This window comes from Dipteris shenzhenensis, chromosome 12, assembly GCF_047967505.1.
Source record: "Dipteris shenzhenensis isolate YYH24624 ecotype China chromosome 12, Dip_SZ_1.0, whole genome shotgun sequence".
NCBI classification, from domain to species: Eukaryota; Viridiplantae; Streptophyta; class Polypodiopsida; order Gleicheniales; family Dipteridaceae; genus Dipteris; species Dipteris shenzhenensis.
Genome location: NC_141607.1, coordinates 34257479 through 34276912, shown reverse-complemented (window position 1 = coordinate 34276912; position 19434 = coordinate 34257479). Strand labels below are relative to the sequence as shown.

The following is a 19434-nucleotide window of genomic DNA, read 5'->3' as shown; positions in this document are numbered from 1 at the left end:
GACATCCGACGAGAATACTTTTCTGGCCAATAATTGGCAATATTAGGCACCTTAGCCCTCCTAGGCTTGACCGTATGAACACTGGTTTCAGGTTCCATTGGAGATTTACCTTTCTCTTCACGAGATGGTCTTACAGACATACTATGAACCATTTTCCTGAGCTCGGATTGCCCTGCATTTGCTTGTAACTGTTGCGCTAAAATCTGTTGCAAGGCATCCTGCAATAAGGCAATTCTACCAGATAGTGTATGGCTTGCTGGGCGTGACACCTGCGGGGTCGGTCGGACTCTCGACTCTATGGGATCCACCCTAGAAGCTTCTTCTTCTACTTTCATTTAGGTCGATGGGTGTTTAAAAAAAATAAAAATAAAAATATTTAAAACACACCTAAATTGTATCCAGAATCGGAAGCCCAACTCCCAAATTTACAGCTAACCAGGCATATATCAACTGCAACCAAAACCACTTTTCCCTATACCAGGGAAACTCCTGCACCTAAACTGCAAATATCCCATGCATAACAGGCATATAACCGAATATTTGCATCAATCCAATATGCCTCCCAAATCTGGAACCCAATACAACGAGCAAGAACTCCGAACTAAAGACAAATAAAATCTGAAATAGCACTAGAAATACCAAAATTCAAGAAAAGCAGAGTAAGATGCTCCCTGGTAATTTCTTCTTGCTAACCACCATTCGATCTGTAACTCAAAATCGACTTCTTGAATGCGATTGTCTTGGAACCCAATTTTCTTCTCTTGTTTCAATATGTGACATCGATTTGGCTACTGCTGACCAGGTAGGTCTTCGTGAACACAATCTTTAATCTTTTGATATGACTAAATGTAACCAAGCTTCTCAATATTCGTTCACAGCAAAATGCACGTATCTCAGCAGGCTACCAGATCCATTAGTCGAGCCTTGAGCAGAATTGTCACGACTAACATAACCATTTGTCCATCGTAACGCACGAACTTTGCAGAGCTATTGAATTACCAGAGAGAAATATATGAACCGCTCACGGACTCTCTCACCACCGTACAAGGGCAAGAATCGTCAGCGCATCGCTTACCATCAAATAGCCATACGTAAGCACTAGCCCCGACTACCAACGGAATCACGATATAAGTAATTGCAAATCTAACCTGTGCTCACAGGCTCCTATAATCTCGTCTTCCACGCCTTCAAATCAACGACGAAAAATACCAAAATATAACGACAGCTAGTCCCCGCGATGCCAAGGAGCCCTGAAGGTAACCACCTGTAAACTTGCGCGTGCGCCACTCTAATATCCAACGCAGCTCCTTTCCACCAAACAAATGGACCTTGGTATTGAACTCCAGGCGCCCTTCAAGTAGCACATGTAAGTCCCGTAACGACACAATAACCCTCTGCTTGCAGTCGTGAACTCTTGCTTCAAATCGTCAACAGCTCGTTAGATTCCCGTCACAAAGCCCACGTACAGCTTTTGTCTTTGACTCCGATCCCGTATAACTTTGTGTGCATTTCTTCTTTGCACTCTGAGCGAAGTGTCGCTCCAAACTCCCACAGCCCGATACAATCTTGCGACCAGGGCTCTGATACCAAAGTGATATGACCAAAACTCTTCACGCCTAATTTTCACACCAATCACGGGCATAGGCACATAGATTATCCTCCCAGCTAACCTCAGTGGTAGCAAACTCACAGAATCAACTCTTAGATGAAAGCTTTTGCTTGCCAAATCCACCAAGCCCCAATTCCCTAGATGGATCTAGTATGCCACATGTCTTCATTCTAGGGTACCTCCTAAATGCATCATTTACCCCTCTCTTGGGATATCAATGAAATCATTTGCCCTTTGGCGCATTTAATGCATTTAGACCCTTTAGCCTTAGATCCACCTAGTCTAGTGCCATGTCACCTTCACCAAGGACCTTGACCTTGATTCCTTTTTGATCATTTACGTGAAGCCCAAACAAACATAATACAAACATTGATCCTTTAAAGGAAAATGTTGACTGACCCTTTCGAGGTCATGTCACCTTAACTTGAGTGTAACAACGATCCACCAAGCCCAAAACAAAATAGCAATCTCAGGATAATATAACACCCACAAGCACCTTCTGACATAGCAAGGAACAACAAATTATAAGAAATGAACCCACAGCTCACTGGGAAAAGTTTCTCTATATCTGCATTAGGAACCAACCACGTATTGCTTCATAGAAGTCTTTTTGTCTCAGGCCAAGTTGCACATGGAACCAGCAAAACTCTTTTAATAGTCAGCGACCCAGCTTCCTTGTCAAATCAGCAACCCACCAATCACGTGGTCATAGGTAGATCCATAGACAAATCAGCGCAGATATTAAACTGCCTCTGCCTTATCGCCATACAGTCACTTCATAAGAGCAGCCAAGGAGAAACTCAAATGAACTCTCGAATCTAGAAAACCAGCCAGCAAACTGACAATCTCTTGTCTCAACGCAATTCGATCAATCAATTGGCATACTGATCTTCCTCATACCACACCAACGGACAAAAGACACCAGCAGCAAAGCTTTCTTATCTCTTACTGTCAGAAAATCAGAGTCAACCAGAGAATGATGTGTTCCCAGAGTCAACCAGAGAATGATGTAGGAGCACCTTACAATTCAACAGCAACAACATTTTCCTACGATCGTGAAACCATTGTGAACTAGCCCGTCAATCAAGCCTTCTTCTTAGGAAATGTCCCACGATCAAATCAGCAAATGATCACAACAAGAACGTATTGCAAAGAAGTCGTCCAGCTCCCTTAGAACAAATTACAATCAGCAACCAGCCTTTCACTACTCTCATGATGAGTCCAGCTCCCTTAGGACTCCATCGTAGAAGAATAAAAAAACGTCACACTGAACTGCGTTTCTTTGCTACCACCCTTCTTCGTTCTCCCTTTGCACCTCTTCTCCTCTCTCAATTCAGAACTCAGCCCCCCTTCGTTTGCATGCCCGTCCATCAAAAAACAGCCACGAATATCAGTTCCATTTGGAAACTCGAACTCTCTTCTCCCACGTACCATGGCAACTCCTCTCTGTCTCTGATTGTTTGACCACGTATCCATTTTTTTGCAACATCCATGCAGAACTCCCACATTTGCTGGCCACCTCACCACATGCATTAAACCACTCTTTTTCCCTTTCCTAGAAAACATACACCGAGGCAGAAAATGCCCCACATTCACATTTAATGCACATTCCCTTCAAGCCAGCACTTACCCACAAGCTATCACATATAATGAACCCATCGTTGAAACACGTGAAACTAATATGAGCCCCAACAAATGGAAACCACTCATAACAAAGGAAACCCAAGACACAAGGTAATAAAAGAACATATATCAAGTCACACACAAAAAACTCCGTCACACATTGGATATCACAAATGCTCTGGATACTGGTGTACCCACACCGCTTCTCATCATTTTCCATGTGCCCCTGCAAAAAAACATATTTTTATTTATCTTGAAATATATACAACCATTCATCATAGTTCTAGAAGTAGTCTCTGGTATCCCAGAACCCATACCAAAACATAAAAGTGCATATCTATGTGCCTACCCCTCATTATGTACAGTGCACAAGAGCTTACTACATTTTTTGACCTATCAGTGGTTTCTTTGACAATTGGATCTTGCAGGAAGGGTTCATGAAGTGTTTGTTCAATGATTTACAGGGGAATACTTGGCTTTGGGAGGTGATAGGGATACAAGTGCTAATCGATCCAGTTTTGGTTGGGAATCTTGACTTTGGCATCCCATGGCTTTATGATGCTAGCAAGAAGCAGTTGAAGGAATTTCAGGTATTTATGTCATTTTGATTGTTCATTTACCAGATGTCTATCATTTAGTTATGTTTTCTTAAAGAAAATCTTGAATCGACATGATCACTTTGTGATGTAAGGAGCATGTTGTGCTTTTTCCTATGATGCCTAATCTTCGAGATAGATGTCGGCATTTGTGAAAATAGTTTTCTGTTATAGTTTTTACCCCTTTCCAATCTCTCTTAGACAGTGAGCTCTAAGCGTAGGAATAAGTTTGGCATTTGATGAACATAAAAGTTTCCAATAGTTTTGATATGAGATTTGCCGCTTCTATACAAGAATTTTTATTTGCTTATGTTTTTGCATTGCATGTCTTCTACATTGCAAACCATGTACTAGACATGTAAAGAAATAACCAATGACCCAATGACATTGCATAATGAAGATGGAGTGTGGATACGTAAGGACATGTTTTGAATGTCAATTATGGGTACCCTAGGCATGAAGTTGGGATCGAAATGAAACAGCTTGTACTATGTAGGATAGCTAGCATTTTCCAATGTGTGCGTGTGTGTCCCAAAAAAAAAAGTCTGTGTGTGTGTGTTTTGTCATCTGATATTTTGTCTTTTGATGTAGTGACAATCTTGCAATCTTGAATATGAAATCTCTGTAGTGGTTGTTGATATACTTGTGCTAACTCATGAAGGTTGTCGCATCCCTCAAGAATCCAATATCAAGGCCATAATGGATAAGTCCCTAGTCTTTCATATCAAATCTGTAAATAAGTCCCTTTTGAATTTCATGATGACAGCTTCATTACTTCCTGTCACTGTAAGATTATCTACATAGAATCGTGTAAACGTAATACATTTCTCTTGAGCTTTGTAGTAGATTGTATATCTGAAATAGCTTTGCGTGGGACTTTGTATATCTGAAATAGCAAAATACTCGTGAATCTTCTATTACGAACTTCCAGGTGCATGCTCATGCAAGCTTTTCTTTATAGAACAAACCCTTTTCTCTTTGCCTTTTGCAACATATCCCTGTGGTTGATGCATGTAAACGTCTTTGTTAAGGTATCCATTGACAACAATGAAAATTTCTTCTAGTCGATCTGTAACCATAGCTTTGAATTCCTTGAATTTTCATAAACCTAGTTATGTTAGGAGGTTCACAAATGTGTGTGTGAAATAACTCTTACTACTGCTGCTGGTACAGACTTGTACATCTCAAGATATGTTATTTGTGCCAGCTAAAAAGCAAAATCTGTTATCCATTTCTTTTGCAAAATGGGGTCATGTTATAAACTTTGAGGATAACAAATCAGAGTGAGGGACATGATAGTCACTTCTGTCATTTGGACTCTTTTGAGAAGAGGAGACATGATGCAAGTGTGCTACAGCATCTACACTTGCCATGCATGAGACAGAGTTATGGCATGCCATGTTTGGGCATGCAAATCATGGCAGCCAAATGTTGCTAGTCTGAAGTATCCAAGTGTTTTCAGCGTTCTGTTGCAATGGCTGAAAATGAATTAGGTTGCAAGGTGCAGACCCTCTGGTACAAATAATATATGTCAGATGCATTCACAGCATACGTGGCAGAAAAGGGGATAAAGCATCAGTGTACCATGCCATACAAACCACAGATGAATAGTGTTCCTAAAAGGAGTAGGAACTATGTCTCCAAGCTGTAAATACTCCAAAGTCAAAGTTCCAATTGACCATTTATTGATCAATTAACGAGTTCTTCATTTATTTAATTATGTTCAAAAAGTTATATTTATTTGGTCAAAGTATTGACTTCGGTCAAAGATACTTAACCTCGATTAAGTAAGCCTAACCCCGGATAGGAAGACTTGGTTTCGGCCAAGATGGTTAACCAAAGAACCAAAGCACTGACTTCGGTCAGAGAGTGTTGACTTCGATCAACAAGACTTGGCTTACCCCAAGAGGGTTAACTTCAGCTAACCAAGATGTGTTCACTGTGGATGTGTGGGTGTGTGGATTTGTATGTGTGAGAGCATACTTTTATACTATGGTCTACATCCACTGTTGGGCGTTGATGATGTCAGTGGGGATGTCATAGTAGCTAGTCCTTGCTATGCATGATGGAGTTTATGGTTCTCAATCTTATGAGTGACTCTTGTGAGATTGAAACTGCACTATGTTGTGTTTTTAGAGGATGAGTTTGGGAATGTTCCTGGATTCATCTAGGTATATGCTTCTGCCGTATTAGCGGACATGCAAATTTCACCTTGTGAAGTTTTCGTCCAAGTTGCGGCCTGTTGGTATTGCGATAATTCTTTCTATCTTAAATGGTGCGTTGACCTACCAGCTAGATTTAGATTTAGATGCTCGTTTGGGAGAGACTAAAATGAAATCGTTTAGACTTCACAAGCAGTTGTAGCTTTAATGAAGAGATTTGGACTACTTTTTGATTAGCCTTCTCCTTTAGTGCTAGCCTTCGTCATGGCTGAGTTTTCCCTTCACCTCCGGAGTGCTGACAGAAACTCAGTACGAAGACTTTGTATAAATGGATGCTCAAGTATGTGTGGGGGTGTGGATTTGTATGTGTGAGAGCATACGTTTATACTATGGTCTACACCCACTGTTGGGCGCTGATGAGGTCAGTGGGGATGTCATAGTAGCTAGTCCCTGCTATGCATGATGGAGTTCATGGTTCTCAATCTTATGAGTGACTCTCGTGAGATTGAAACTGCACTATGTTGTGTTTTTAGAGGATGAGTTTGGGAATGTTCCTGGATTCATCTAGGTATATAACCAAGATGTGCCAACCTCAGTTGGAGAGACTTGGCCATGATTAAGGCGCTTCGACTGATGGTCAACCCCCTTAATTACGACCAAGAGGGTTTGACCTAGGTCCACCAAAGAATTTATTCTATGTTATGTGCACATGTTTGCTTGGTGGGGACGCCTACATTGAATAGGATTAGTTCACAGATTATTATTTGCATGCAAGCGCTAACCATTAATGGGTGCCATGGTAGTGCGCTTTAGTTAATGGTTGCAGGTACTAAGAGGGATTGAAGACCCAAGCAATATGGAGCTAAGCGAGCGCTTAGGAGATCCCTCGCATGACCAAGTGTTTCGAAGACTCTAAGTGTTTCCCTTAGGTGGCATGTAATTAGGAAAGTAGATTAAAATTTGACACTTGGCATGTTGCCAAAAGAATGAGCCCGAGAGCTCTTGTAATCTCTTCACGTTTTGGATTTGGTAACACAGCTTGCACGCTGAACTTATATACTCTGAATTTTTCTGAAGCAATAAAGACCTTCGGGGGGGGGGGGGGGGGTCTAGCCCGACTGTTGTCCTATGCCCTAGTGCGTTTGCAGAGAGAGAGAATGAGAGAGATTGTTTGCTGGAAATGAATGTTTGAGATCAGCGCAGTATAAGAATTTGGTCGGAGAGTTTTTCAATCTTGATGGAGATGGCAAGATGCATGGTAAAGGGAAAACATCTGTCTCATGAATTTTTCCTTACAGAGGTTTTGAAGACCATCGCTCCATTTGAGACTTGATATGATACAATGCCTAAGGTTGACTATCTTAGGGCTTTTGGTAGCCTTGCTTATGTTCATGTACCTTCATAGATGAGAGGCAAATTATATGACAAGGCTGTCAAATGCATATTTGTAGGTTACAATAGTTGTAGTAAGGGATACCATCGGTTTTAATATAAGCATATAATCTTTGACAGCAGAGATGATGTTTTTGTAGAGAATTCCCCCGTCACGTGCTGAATTCAGTAGAAAAAGAACAATTAACTCAGAATATATGTTTGAAAGTTTGTGCCTCTTGGGCCTTGAAGAAGGGAAGCGTAAGCGCATGGCTGCAAAAAATCAAGACGAAGAAGAGATCCGAGGCCACGGAGCCATTGCATGATGCTATGGCTAGCACATTGGGTTCAAAGAGAAAGTAGAGGGGCATCTGCAACATGGAGCATGGGTCCTAATGCTAGGAGGACACCCTTGCCACTTAGGTAGTGTGGATGCTAGTGCGGGAAAAAGAGGCTCATTACAAAGGTCTAGCATTCAAGCACGCATGCAGAAGCAGGCAGTCAAGGAGGCTAGTAGTGAGTTCACGAAGCTCTTTATACAATGTGCAATACCCATTCATGTGGCAAAGACTTTGCGATGGACAAGGCTGTTAGTCGCATCGGGTATGAATGGGAAGGGTAAGCCTTGAGGATACGAGAGCTAAGAAGAGAGAGGGCACGTGTGGAAGCACAAATGCAGCCCTTGAAAGAGGCTTGGGTAAAGTATGGGTGCACAGTCTTATGTGATGGATGGTCGGATGTACGCAAGATGAGTGTACAAGATTTTTGTGTCTTCTTGCAAGGGGACCATGTTCTTCAGAGCCATAGATGCCTTTGTCACAGTATAGTGATTATAGGATTGTATATTTGAAACCACATGCGTGCAACCATCTTGGAGATAGGTGCGGAGAATGCGGTTTAAGTAGTGACAAATAATGGCGGTAATTGTGTGGCTATGGGTGAGATGTTGGAAGATGAGTTCCCAAAGATTGTGTGGACATCATGTGCCTCACATTGACTTGATCTTTTGATTGAGAACCTAGGAAAGATAGCTTGGATAGGTGCCAATTTCTCCAGTGCCCGCAATATCGTGAAGTTTGGGCTGTACCATCTTGATGCCTATGAAAAACAGCCAGCTATTGAAGCAAACTTGGTCTTTGAATCTATCATTTCAGATTCACATTTGTGGCATGAGAGATTGGGGCATTTGAATTACAAAAGTCTGGTGAAATTTTCAAAGGATATGATGGTAGACCTCCTACCCATGCATGCACTTACCAAGCATGTTTGCGAGGGCTGCTTATGATTGAAAATGCATCAGTTCTCATTTCCCACAGATGGGGCCGTTGGTGCATCCAAGAAGTTGCATCTCGTGCATAGTGGTGTATGAGGGCCCACATGGACATCACTTGGGAGGGACTTATAATTCTCCATTTTTGTGGATGCTTTCACTAGATTCACTTAGCCATCAGTTGAAGCCTCTGATGTATTTGATGCCATATTGCCCTTCACTGCTCAGAGGACACTTTGCAGAATCCGGCTCCAAATGCTTCTAGCAGTTCTATGACACTCAGGCACGACTTTCAGCTCTACGAAGATCCGAGGTCGCTACCACTGCCTCTTCAGAGACGGCCTTGGCTCCTTTTCAGATTCCTCGCCTACCCAGATTAGAGATGCCTCGCGGCCTTCATTCACAAGGGAGTCCAACATAGAGAGTACTTACTCAGGCGACGGGGCTTGGCCACATCATCAGACACCTCTCAGAGTAGGATCACAGAGTTCTTCCCATCGAGTGACATCGATCGTCTAGTCTCTAGCCGCCGACGTGACAGAGACCCCGACCCGACGATACACACAGATCACTCTGGGGGGATTCTCGTCATTGTTTAGACCCGGGATACGTCCCACGGAAGTCATGGTGGCTCTGGTCTTGCGTCGAGCCTCGTCTAGGAGACCGAGACGCACGGCACCCCTTGACGGGCACCAGCGTCCCATCACCGGCTATGCACTAGCTAGGGGGACATGACATACAGAGGATTCCGCTCCGCTCCAGTCCTTTTCTTTTCATTGTTACATCTAGATGTATTTGATTATGTATGATCAGACTTAGGATTCAACACGGGTGATGATGCTCGTTTCAGTAGCTCCACCCTTACTGTGATTTGTATCAGGTTTTCTTTCAGTCTCATAGACACATTGGTCTTCCGAAGACTGTAATAAAATTTCTTTCTTTCTCAATGTAATAATAGTATACATATATAATTACTTATTAAACACATTTATATCATATGGCAATATCTTTCTAGTGCTTTTATAGCATAAATAACAAGATATTTATGGACATGTTTCTAAAGAATTTAAATTACTATAAATAAGTATTAACTTGGGCTTAAATATCACTCTCATAAAATACACGCAATATTTAATACTATATATGCAAGATTTTCCAAAATATAATCCCATAGATGTGCTTGAGTGTGCTCTTAGTGCGAATTGGTGCGCGATTTGCTTGACTAATACACACAACACAGTCGGATGCCACTATAATGGGCGCGGTCAAAGAGCGGTTGGTGAGCAGCAAGATGCGGTTGCATCTTTTGTGCAAGAAGAGCTGCAGCAGCAAGCGTTTCAGCTGTAACAAGAGATGTTCCAATGAGGCGTAGGCGGCAGTGGCCGCGGACGCGGGAGTCATGGTCAAAATCAATCGAAAACGTGTCTGTTTTGCTTGGGCGAAGGCCATTGGCGAAACGAATGCCTGGAGGCTCAGGAATGGGATTGGCAACGCGCGGAGCGGCAAAAGATGTCTGGGAAAATCCCTAGCACTTCGATGGTACACATTGTTGATGATGATCCGTTGGTGTGCCCGGAGATTAGTATAATCACCCGTGCTGGTACCAAGCTACAAGGATCGACTCCCAAGAGCGGTGACAAGCTGCTGGATTGGTCAGCCTAGGAACACGTCCGATGCCAAGTCTGTGAGTTGGTGACGAAGGAGCAACCATTGATGTACTGGCAGAGTCCGCAACGATGCCCAGTGAAGCACGTAAGGTGCAGTTCGTGGAACTGGTTGTCCAATCAGAGGCGGAGACTCAAGCCAAGTTCAAGCTACATTTACCAAGGAATGGTCCGAAGGCGGGTGAAGCAACTCTGTAGTTGGTCGCAAACCAAGCCAAGAGGCGACAAATTCTCCACAAAGGGAGCCGGGATTGGAGTGCATTTTGGAAGCACCGATCCAGATTTCATTGGGAAGATTGCTTAACATGGTTCCGTGATTCCACTGGCAATTGTTGCATTCCCTGCACACAGAGTCTGAACCAGAAGAGGTGGAGCTATGTCAAGTTGATTCATGACCAGTTTCGGCTGTTCCTTTGACCGACATGAGAATTTCGGTTATATCCGCAAAGGCACAAGGACGGACTTTTGCTTGGGTGTTGGTAGATGGCGGTTCAGGGGTCAATATCGTCACTTTGAAGACCTGCCAAGACTTAGTCCGCATGGTTGATCAACGTTGGGTTCGACTATTCGAAATCTTACGGGCCATGGTTCTGGAGGTGGTAGGCATATCATTCGTGGTGCTCAACATGGAAGCCGCAACACCAGAGTATAGCGTTCTTTTGGATAGGCCTTGGTTACGGCAAGCAAAAGTCAAGTAAAAGCTGTCACGGGGGCGTGAAATTCTAAGTACTTTAATGTATTAATCCCTAGGCCCAAAGGCATTCCAAGGAATTAAAAGAGTGGTTGTTGGGAAATGATGATGTGGCATTTTTAATGGGCCCCCTAGAGGGCCATGTACCTTCAGTGGCCCCTGTAGAGTTCCAGGTGGCTCTAGTGCCTTCTACATGCTCCTTTGCCATTCCTGGACCTTCCTGGGCCTTCTAAACTTCACATGTGTGGTTTTCTCTCTCATCTTCTCCCTTTGTTGAGATTTTGGACTGGTTTTTCAGCCTCCTTCAGCTGAATTCCGTTTTTCTTTATTACTCCTTACCCGTTTGGATTCCTCGACTTCCGTTCTGCCTCCCCTTCGTAGTGATATGCTTTTCCCTCCATGCGTTTGGTAGAACGGGCAGAGCTGAGCACTTCTTTTGCTGGTCGAATTTGCAAAAGTGGCTTTTTCTGGACCTTTTTGCTTCTACCGCCTCCTGGGCCTCTCCTCTTGCAAAGCTACAGCTTTCTGTTGAATTTCGAGTGGTCCCACGCGCTGGTTGACTGGTTTTTCTCAGTTTTGGAGGACTTTCCGGCGATGAAACTTCTCCAAAACCTTCTCAATGCATTCCTCTCTTTGAGCCCAAGAACTCCCACTTCTTTGCGATAGAAGTGCTTCTTTTCACATTTTTCAGTGGAGTTCTTGCTGGTCGGCTCTTGTAAATGCTCTTTCTTCATGCCTTTGCACTCCTCTTTGGCTGAGAATGCAATTGGGCATTGGCTACTATGTCCTCTTGGCGATTGAGGACTTGGTTTGAGTTTTCAGGGCTTGGTGAGTTGTGATTTTGCTGCTGCAATTTCTTTTTGCCATAAGCTATTGGTTGGCCTCGTGTGCCGCCTCTTTCTTGGTTCACAGGTGCCCAGGCAGTGCTACATGAGTCATTCTTTGGTTGGGTACTTTGCTGATTTTATTTTGGAGCTTTGAAAAGCTTTGTGAATGCCATTTGGAAACCACTCAAAGAGAGTGCAGCTGGGGTGCAGTGTGATTGCATCTGGACAGCCAATGGAATTGCACTCGAAAAAGAGAATGCCTTTGGATTAAGCCTATGGGTTAAGTGCACTTATGTGATGGTGTTCTATGGTTGAAAGCCTTGCGAAGGCTCAGTGAATTGGGGCTGCGTGCTCAGTTGCAGGGAAGGTCTCCTAGTTGCAACTTGTAATCATTTCACTGTGAAATATAAAGAAATACCGAAAGGGGCGCCACGGTGTTTGGGGCCAATCGGGTGCACTTGTCTATGTTTGTTGAGCAGGGGCATTCTAGCCTCCATTCCTTTTTTAGTGGTTTTGTTTGTGAACAAATGGGTAAATGCCAAATGGTGATCATGCAATGGTTAATGGTTGTGATATATGTTTTATGAGCTGTAAATAAGTGCTGAAGTGATTAAAGGTTTAGTTCCACTGCCCTTTGAGTGATTAGAGGCCGTTTTCAAAAGCGGAGATCACATGTCCCAGGAGTCGGCCGCTGCGGACTGCGAATGCGCATTTCATAGGATTCAGACTGAAGGAGACTTCCCTGCGTCGTTGGAAACACTTCCGCAAATGCTCCAGGTGCTCAGCGAGTGTGCCGACCACACTGAGGTCATCCAGGAAAATCCGCATGAAATCTGTCAAATAGGATTCGAAAATCTCCTGCATTGCTCGCTGAAAAGTTGAGGGAGCATTCCGCAATCGGAACCACATGACTGAGCAGACATAGACCCCCATGATGTGATGAACACTGTTTTGGGCTGGTCCTCCGGAGCCATTCGGATTTGGTGGTACCTGCTATATCCATCCAAGAAAGAGTACACCTCATGCCCCGCCACTTCGTCGAGCATAGAATCCATGTACGGTAAGGGAAATGGATCAGGTACAGTGGCCACATTTAGCTTGCGGTAGTCGACACAAATCCGCAATTTCTTATTTTTCTTTGGCACAATGACAATCGGGGAAATCCACTTTGGATTCTCAATCGGTGCGATGAATCCCACCTGTAGTAGACGCTTCAGTTCTTCACGCATTTGCTTGGCCACGTGCGGATTCATACGATACCTCTGTATCTTTGTCGGCGTCACATCTGGCTTGAGGTTGACCCGATGCTGGTAAAATTTCAGATCCAGACCCTTCATATCTGCATAATCCCAGGTGAACACATCGGAAAATTCCTGCAAGAGGGCAATCAATTCACTGCGGAATTCAGCCGTCAACAATGTGCTGATTTTGACTGGTTTAGATGCTCCATCTTCTCCTAGATAAACCGTATGTAGAGCATCTTCCTGAACTCGCGTGACTCGGCTCATCCGTTCTTTGAATTCTTTCTCCTGGTGCAGGAGATCCCGTAGATCCAAATCCGTTGCTACTTGCTGGGGCTTAGTCACTTCCTCCGGAAGTGTGCTGGCCACACCCGCTAGAAAACTTTGATGCATGTAACTTTCCGTAATGCCTTCCACATCGATGGTGAAGATAAGAACTAACTCTGGATTTGCTTTGAGAAAGGCTTTCTCCTCATCATCCTCCAATCCGTCTACCATGTTCACCGTCTCGGCCAACACAGGTCATGAATGGAGAAGGATACTTGTGCTTGTAGCATTGTGATGTAAACCCTCTTATCAATGGTCACATCTTCATAAGGGGTAAGAACCTCTTCATGCATGTAACCTTTCAAGTGTGTCTCTTGCTCTTTGATACAAGAGAGCTCTCATTGTATGGATCATGGTTGTACAAGTCTTTAGGTGCGTGGCATTCAAAGTGTATTAGGTGTGAGCGTTAGAAGAATTTTATTATTGAAAATTTAAGGTGGGAGCTTGGGAATGCAGCATCCACAGAAATGGCCATGAAGCGCAAAGAAACCATGAGAGAATCTTATAATGGGGGGCTGAGAATGAAAGAGGGGCGGGGGGGTTCTGAAAGGACACTGAGAGAGGGCTGAGAGATTGAGAGAAGGCTAAAAGAGGGCAAGGAGTGAGAGAGGGCTGAAAGAGGGCAAGGAGTGAGAGAGGGCTGAAAGAGGGCAAGGGATTGGGAGATGGTTAAGAGGGCATGGGCCTTGAGAGAGGGCTAAGAGAAGGGAAGGTGGTGAAAAGTGGTTAGAGGACTGGGAGTAGTTTGAGGCGTAGAAGGAGAGTGGTGAGAGGATTGAGAGTGGTTTGAGGCGTAGAAGGAGACATTGAAAACCATGTAGAAGTTTTGCCAGCACCATGTAACTTTTTAGGGTTTAGAAAAAAAGTGCCTGATGGAAGCACCTTACGTATTCCAAAAGGCATGGAACGCCAAGGTGCTAGCTTCAAATCAACTTCAGTGCGGGCCACTCATTCTCAAACATTCTAATTCAATAAAGTTATTTCTTCTACTACCATTATAGTCTCTTTATTCTCTTTACTTCACCAATAATATTAGATTACTAGGGAATCGGGAGAGGTCCGACACCTAACTGGCAATTTGGAAATAATCTCTATTGCTAAGATTGAGACAGTAAAACTTAGTGGTGGCAAGGAATCCTGTGTTGGTTATGCATGGTATATGATAGGTAGATAAATAGATGTATTCTATTATCTTCCGTTGGAGACCAAAATATGGCATATGGGATCTGCTCATGAATGCAAAAGCAATAGCAAAAGCATGAAAAGTGATTAAGTATGGCGTAATGGTGTACTGATACTCAATCCATGTTTCTATGTTGTAGATAGAAGTGGAGTTGGAGTATAGTTAGATATACAGTGTAGGTTGGAGACCAATGGCCTTGACCTAGCCTAACTCGGGCTAAGAAGCTGATCCCGATAGGTGAACACCTATGTGTAGAAAGCAGTGAGTGCTGCCAAGTGTTGTGGGTTGCAGACATGCAAATTCTTTAAATTTTCGTCCAAGTGGTGATCAATTGTTCAACTACATCGAATTATATTACGCGGGTGTAGAATCCCCAGTAGCTAAGAACTCTCGATTATTGAATATGACTTTAGAACAACAAAAAATCTAAATTTGTACGATTGGATATATTCTATCCTTACAAAGGTATAGTTTACTATCACCTTAGCGGCCATGCAAATTCTTTGAATTTTCGTCCAAGTGGTGATCAACTGTTCAACTACTATGCGGTTGTAGAATCGCCAATAGCTAAGAACTCTCGATTATTGAATATGACTTTAGAACAACAAAAAATCTAAATTTGTACGATTGGATATATTCTATCCTTACAAAGGTATAGTTTATTATCACCTTAGCGGCCATGCAAATTCTTTGAATTTTCGTCCAAGTGGTGATCAACTGTTGAACTACATCCAATTATCTTACGCGGGTGCGGAAGCCCCAGCACCTAAAAATTCTCAATTATTTAATATGACTTTAGGACGACAAAAAATCTACATTTGTACAATTGGATATATTTTCTAGTCTTACAAAGGTATATTTTACCATCCCCTTAGCGGATGCAAATTCATTGAATTTTCATCCAAGTGGTTATCAGCTGTTCAACTACATCAAATTATCTTACGCGGGTGCAGAAGCCCTAACATCTAAAAATTCTCAATTATTTGATATGACTTTAGAACAACAAGAAATTTAAATTTGTATGATGGATATATTCTAGTCTTTGGAGTAGGTCTGAGAGGTGATGAGATTCATGCAAGATGTGTTCATTTTTTGTTGTGTGCGCGCATGCGCGGAAACAAAAGATAAGATTTCTTTAGAGGCACCTGGAATTACATGGTTCCCGCCCCCCCCCCCCCCCCCCCCCCCCCCCCCCTGGTCTCCTGAAGTTATCTTACTTTCTTAGAGGCTTAAAATATAATATCCAAGTTGAGATAAGTCTATTTAAACCTATGGGTTTGGTAGTTAGAAAACATCTCAAAAGAGGAGTTATGCAACATGTGCCAAGCAAGGAGTATAAAAGACAAATACCATACACTACTCTAGGATCTGCATAGCCTCTTCAAAGAGCTTCTGCTCTTCTTTCAAAGATGACTAGAGAACCTGAAAATGAGAAATTGCAGGCCACCAGTGAAACAATGGCGATACAACATGCCTTCACTGGATAGCATTAAAATTTAATCAGAATTCAAAAATGTTCCTCCTCTCAGAGGAACCACTTCTTGCCAGATAGCAAACCTGAGAAATTAGGAGGCCGTAAATATACACCAGAGAGCACTCAGAATTGTATCGATTAGTATGACATGTTTCACTGAAAGTCATGACTCAGCACTAAAGGATGCCCACCAACCAAAACCGTTGTCTCCTATAAAGACATGCAGGAATTCAGTCATTCTTAATGTACATTGTTATTAGAGGATTGAATTATTTAAAATAGGGCTTTGCGTAATCTTTTTTTCCTGTACTGTGTGTTCATATATTTTCCGTTGCATGAGAACATGATATAACAATTTGGTTTGAGTACAGATTTGCATGAGGAATTTAGGTCAGTGATTACAAATTGGACCAGAGGGCAATTTTGAGATGGAGTGAGATCTATTTTAATATGCATTTTCATGAATTTTAGGGCCATGTTCTTTCATGAAATATCTTCGACTGCATCTCATTCTTTTTCTAACCGTAGTTTTCCTTTTAGGGTCAGTTGTGGAAAATGTGAGTGAGGGTGAGAGAGCTGGTTATTCACAGAGCAAATTATGTTATCAATTTGTTAGCATCTGTAGCGTCTTGGTTTGTGTCCATATAGATGCATGTTTCCATCTTAGTCGGCAGATTTCTCTTCATTTTTGTGCTTTTGATGCCCTAGTTTGTGGGTGGTTTTCTTTGTTAATCTTATTGTATTCTCTTGTATTAATTGCTTTTTGGGGGTCTTTTGACAGTTAGAAGATTTACCCGAGCTAGATTTATTGCTTATCACCCAAAACTTCGATGATCATTGTCATAAAAACACCTTAGAACCATTGTCAGATATGTTTCCAGATCTGCAAGTCATCTCCACCCCTAATGCGAAGCCCATGTTGAGTAAACTCTTTCAGAGGGTATGTGGCAATGGTGGTTCCTTTGGCAGCATTGTCATTACATTCTTGTTTATTTTCATTGTACTAGTTAAGTTGCTAATGTTGTCCTGGCTTGTGATCGGTAGGTTATCTACTTAGAGCCAGGCCATAGCACCAGGTTTACTGCAAGAAATGGCTCCCAGATTACTGTACGTGCATCAGCTGGTCCTATACTCGGCCCTCCTTGGCAGCGCCCTGAAAATGGGTAAGTTGGCGGATGAGGTTGTTAACCTTGTGCCATCTGTTTTTTCCCCCATGTTGGATTCTAAACAAAGAAGGTGGCATATCTGAGGATTGCTATATGGTGATATCAGAGAATTAATGACATAGACAAACGGTGAAAGAAAGTTTGCCAAATCCCACAGGTATTTTGTCGAGGTCAAGGACCCCCAATTCAGCATCTATTATGAACCACACTGTGTTTACAATTGCTCCTTGCTGGAACGGGAGAGAAGTGATGTTGTTGTAACCCCTGTTATTAAACAAGTTTTGCCCCTTTTCACGTTGGTCTCTGGGCAAGAGGATGCAGTGGAGCTTGCTAAGCTGTTAAAAGCAAAGTAAGTAGTTTCATGCCAGAGTATTCTGTGGTGCAACAAATTCCTACATTACCAAAACGAATTTCTGATTCAGTGCTTCTTTTTCAGGGAATTTCGTTCACCAGAATGTACATGCCATTTTATTAATGCTTCTCTTTTGGGTATAGGTATGTCGTGTCCATGAAGAATGGAGATCTAGAAAGTAAGGGGCTTTTAACAAAGCTCGTCTCTTCAGTTGGCTCAGTAGAGGAATTCAAGGTGGGTACAAATCCTGATCGGTTGCATGAAGAAAGAAATGTTGACAAGCAACAGTTTAGATTAGACTCATATTGCTTTCCTTTATTTGCTTTGCATTCTGGTGATGTTTTCTGCTTTTCCCCAGTTGACATTTCTCTCTCTCTCTCTCTCTCTCTCTCTCATATAGGCCCTTTGGTGTTTCGTAGTCTTTTCTTTCTCTGTGCCATCCCTCATCTGGGCAGACTGATTAGTTCAGTGCAATTGGATAAAAGTGTGGGCTTAATACCCTGTTGATGGATTTAAGAACGCCAATGATGTGAAAAAGGCTCAGCATTATCCCCCCCCCCCCCCCCCCCCCTCTCTCTCTCTCTCTCTCTCTCTCTCACTTCCCCCCCACGCTCCTGCTCCCCACGCACCCACCCCACACACACACACACACACATACATGCACAAATGCCCACATGCAAGCATGCTTGCACCCGTATGTGCACAGGCACTAGCATGCACATATGTTGTATGTATGTATACACACATATAAACCTCTGTAGGAACGTATATCACAGCCACACCTGCACGTGTAGAGATAGAACTAACGCCAGCCAATGTCTGTCAGCAGAAGACTTTGTAAGTGAACGCTTTGTTTTGCTTACTGATGGCTTGCACATGGTTCATAAATTAAAGGCCCTTGTCTGATACTGATGGTCATACTTTCATGAACAGGAATTATTACGAAAGGATTTGCCAGATGTGCAAGTATTGGAACCTACACCAGGCATTCCTTTGGAGGTGCCTGTTGCATCTTGAAGGTAAAACTCAATTTCTTTCAGCAAGGATTGAAATGCCTCTTGGCATATATGTACATACTCAAAGCTAATCCTTCTATGTCTCAAGAGAACTCGTCTGTAAAGAGATGGCAGCCTGGAATGAGTTCGACACTTTCAGCTGATATGAGAGTTTGATATATATGCTTCCACAAATCCAGTGACCTTCCGCATGGTATCTACATATACTTGCACAACACTGGTCTTACATTTTAGGGTGAGCTCAATATTTTTGTGAATAATACTGGGACGTTGCTCTGCTTTTGGCTTTGTTCCTGAATCCTTCCATTGCACTGCAAAAGGGTGACACTTTCTACTCAAAAATGGTAGCTGCATACTTAAAGCAATAAAACTTAATGGACGCCGTCCATTGAAAAAAAGTATTCCCCTTGTGCTTTCCTTAAAAACTAGAGAAAAGGGAAGTTTTCGTGGATTGATGGTCTCTGACTAAATGAAACACGTCTTGAAGGTCAGATAATTTCAAGACAGGAAACACTCTAAGCAAAAATAACCGTAATATATAGAACAAACTTCACGTAAAGTATGTCAACAACAATACCCATTTACACAATACATGGATACAACAACCAGTTAGTCTCCCCAACCCACAAAACCAGTGGTTGTTCCCCCATCCTTCCCACCTTACATCTTTACGTAGGCACTCCCTCGATAGAAAGAGTGCTATAGGGGACATTTGGATGGCGATTTTTGAAAATTCATGTTTTTTATTGTTTTAATTAATTCTCCCTATTATCCACACATTCACACATAGAACTAGAGCTGCAGATCATAATTATTTGAAGCAACGAGCCCAATAATATGGTACAACAATAACACCCACCCA

General features: G+C 42.7%; 1 protein-coding gene across 1 annotated transcript in view; it reads left to right on the top strand.

Annotated features, from left to right (window-relative positions):
- The window catches only part of LOC147896128 (Metallo-hydrolase/oxidoreductase superfamily protein), a 39871-nt gene extending 20924 nt beyond the window's left edge, over positions 1-18947 (top strand). The window contains exons 3-8 of the mRNA XM_087382596.1: positions 3697-3822; positions 16820-16978; positions 17083-17201; positions 17362-17553; positions 17700-17790; positions 18490-18947. Coding sequence (XP_087238722.1) covers positions 3697-3822; positions 16820-16978; positions 17083-17201; positions 17362-17553; positions 17700-17790; positions 18490-18573 — 771 coding nt within the window. The 3' untranslated portion in view covers positions 18574-18947. The remainder of the gene's footprint in view (positions 1-3696; positions 3823-16819; positions 16979-17082; positions 17202-17361; positions 17554-17699; positions 17791-18489) is intronic.
- Positions 18948-19434: the final 487 nt, after the last annotated feature.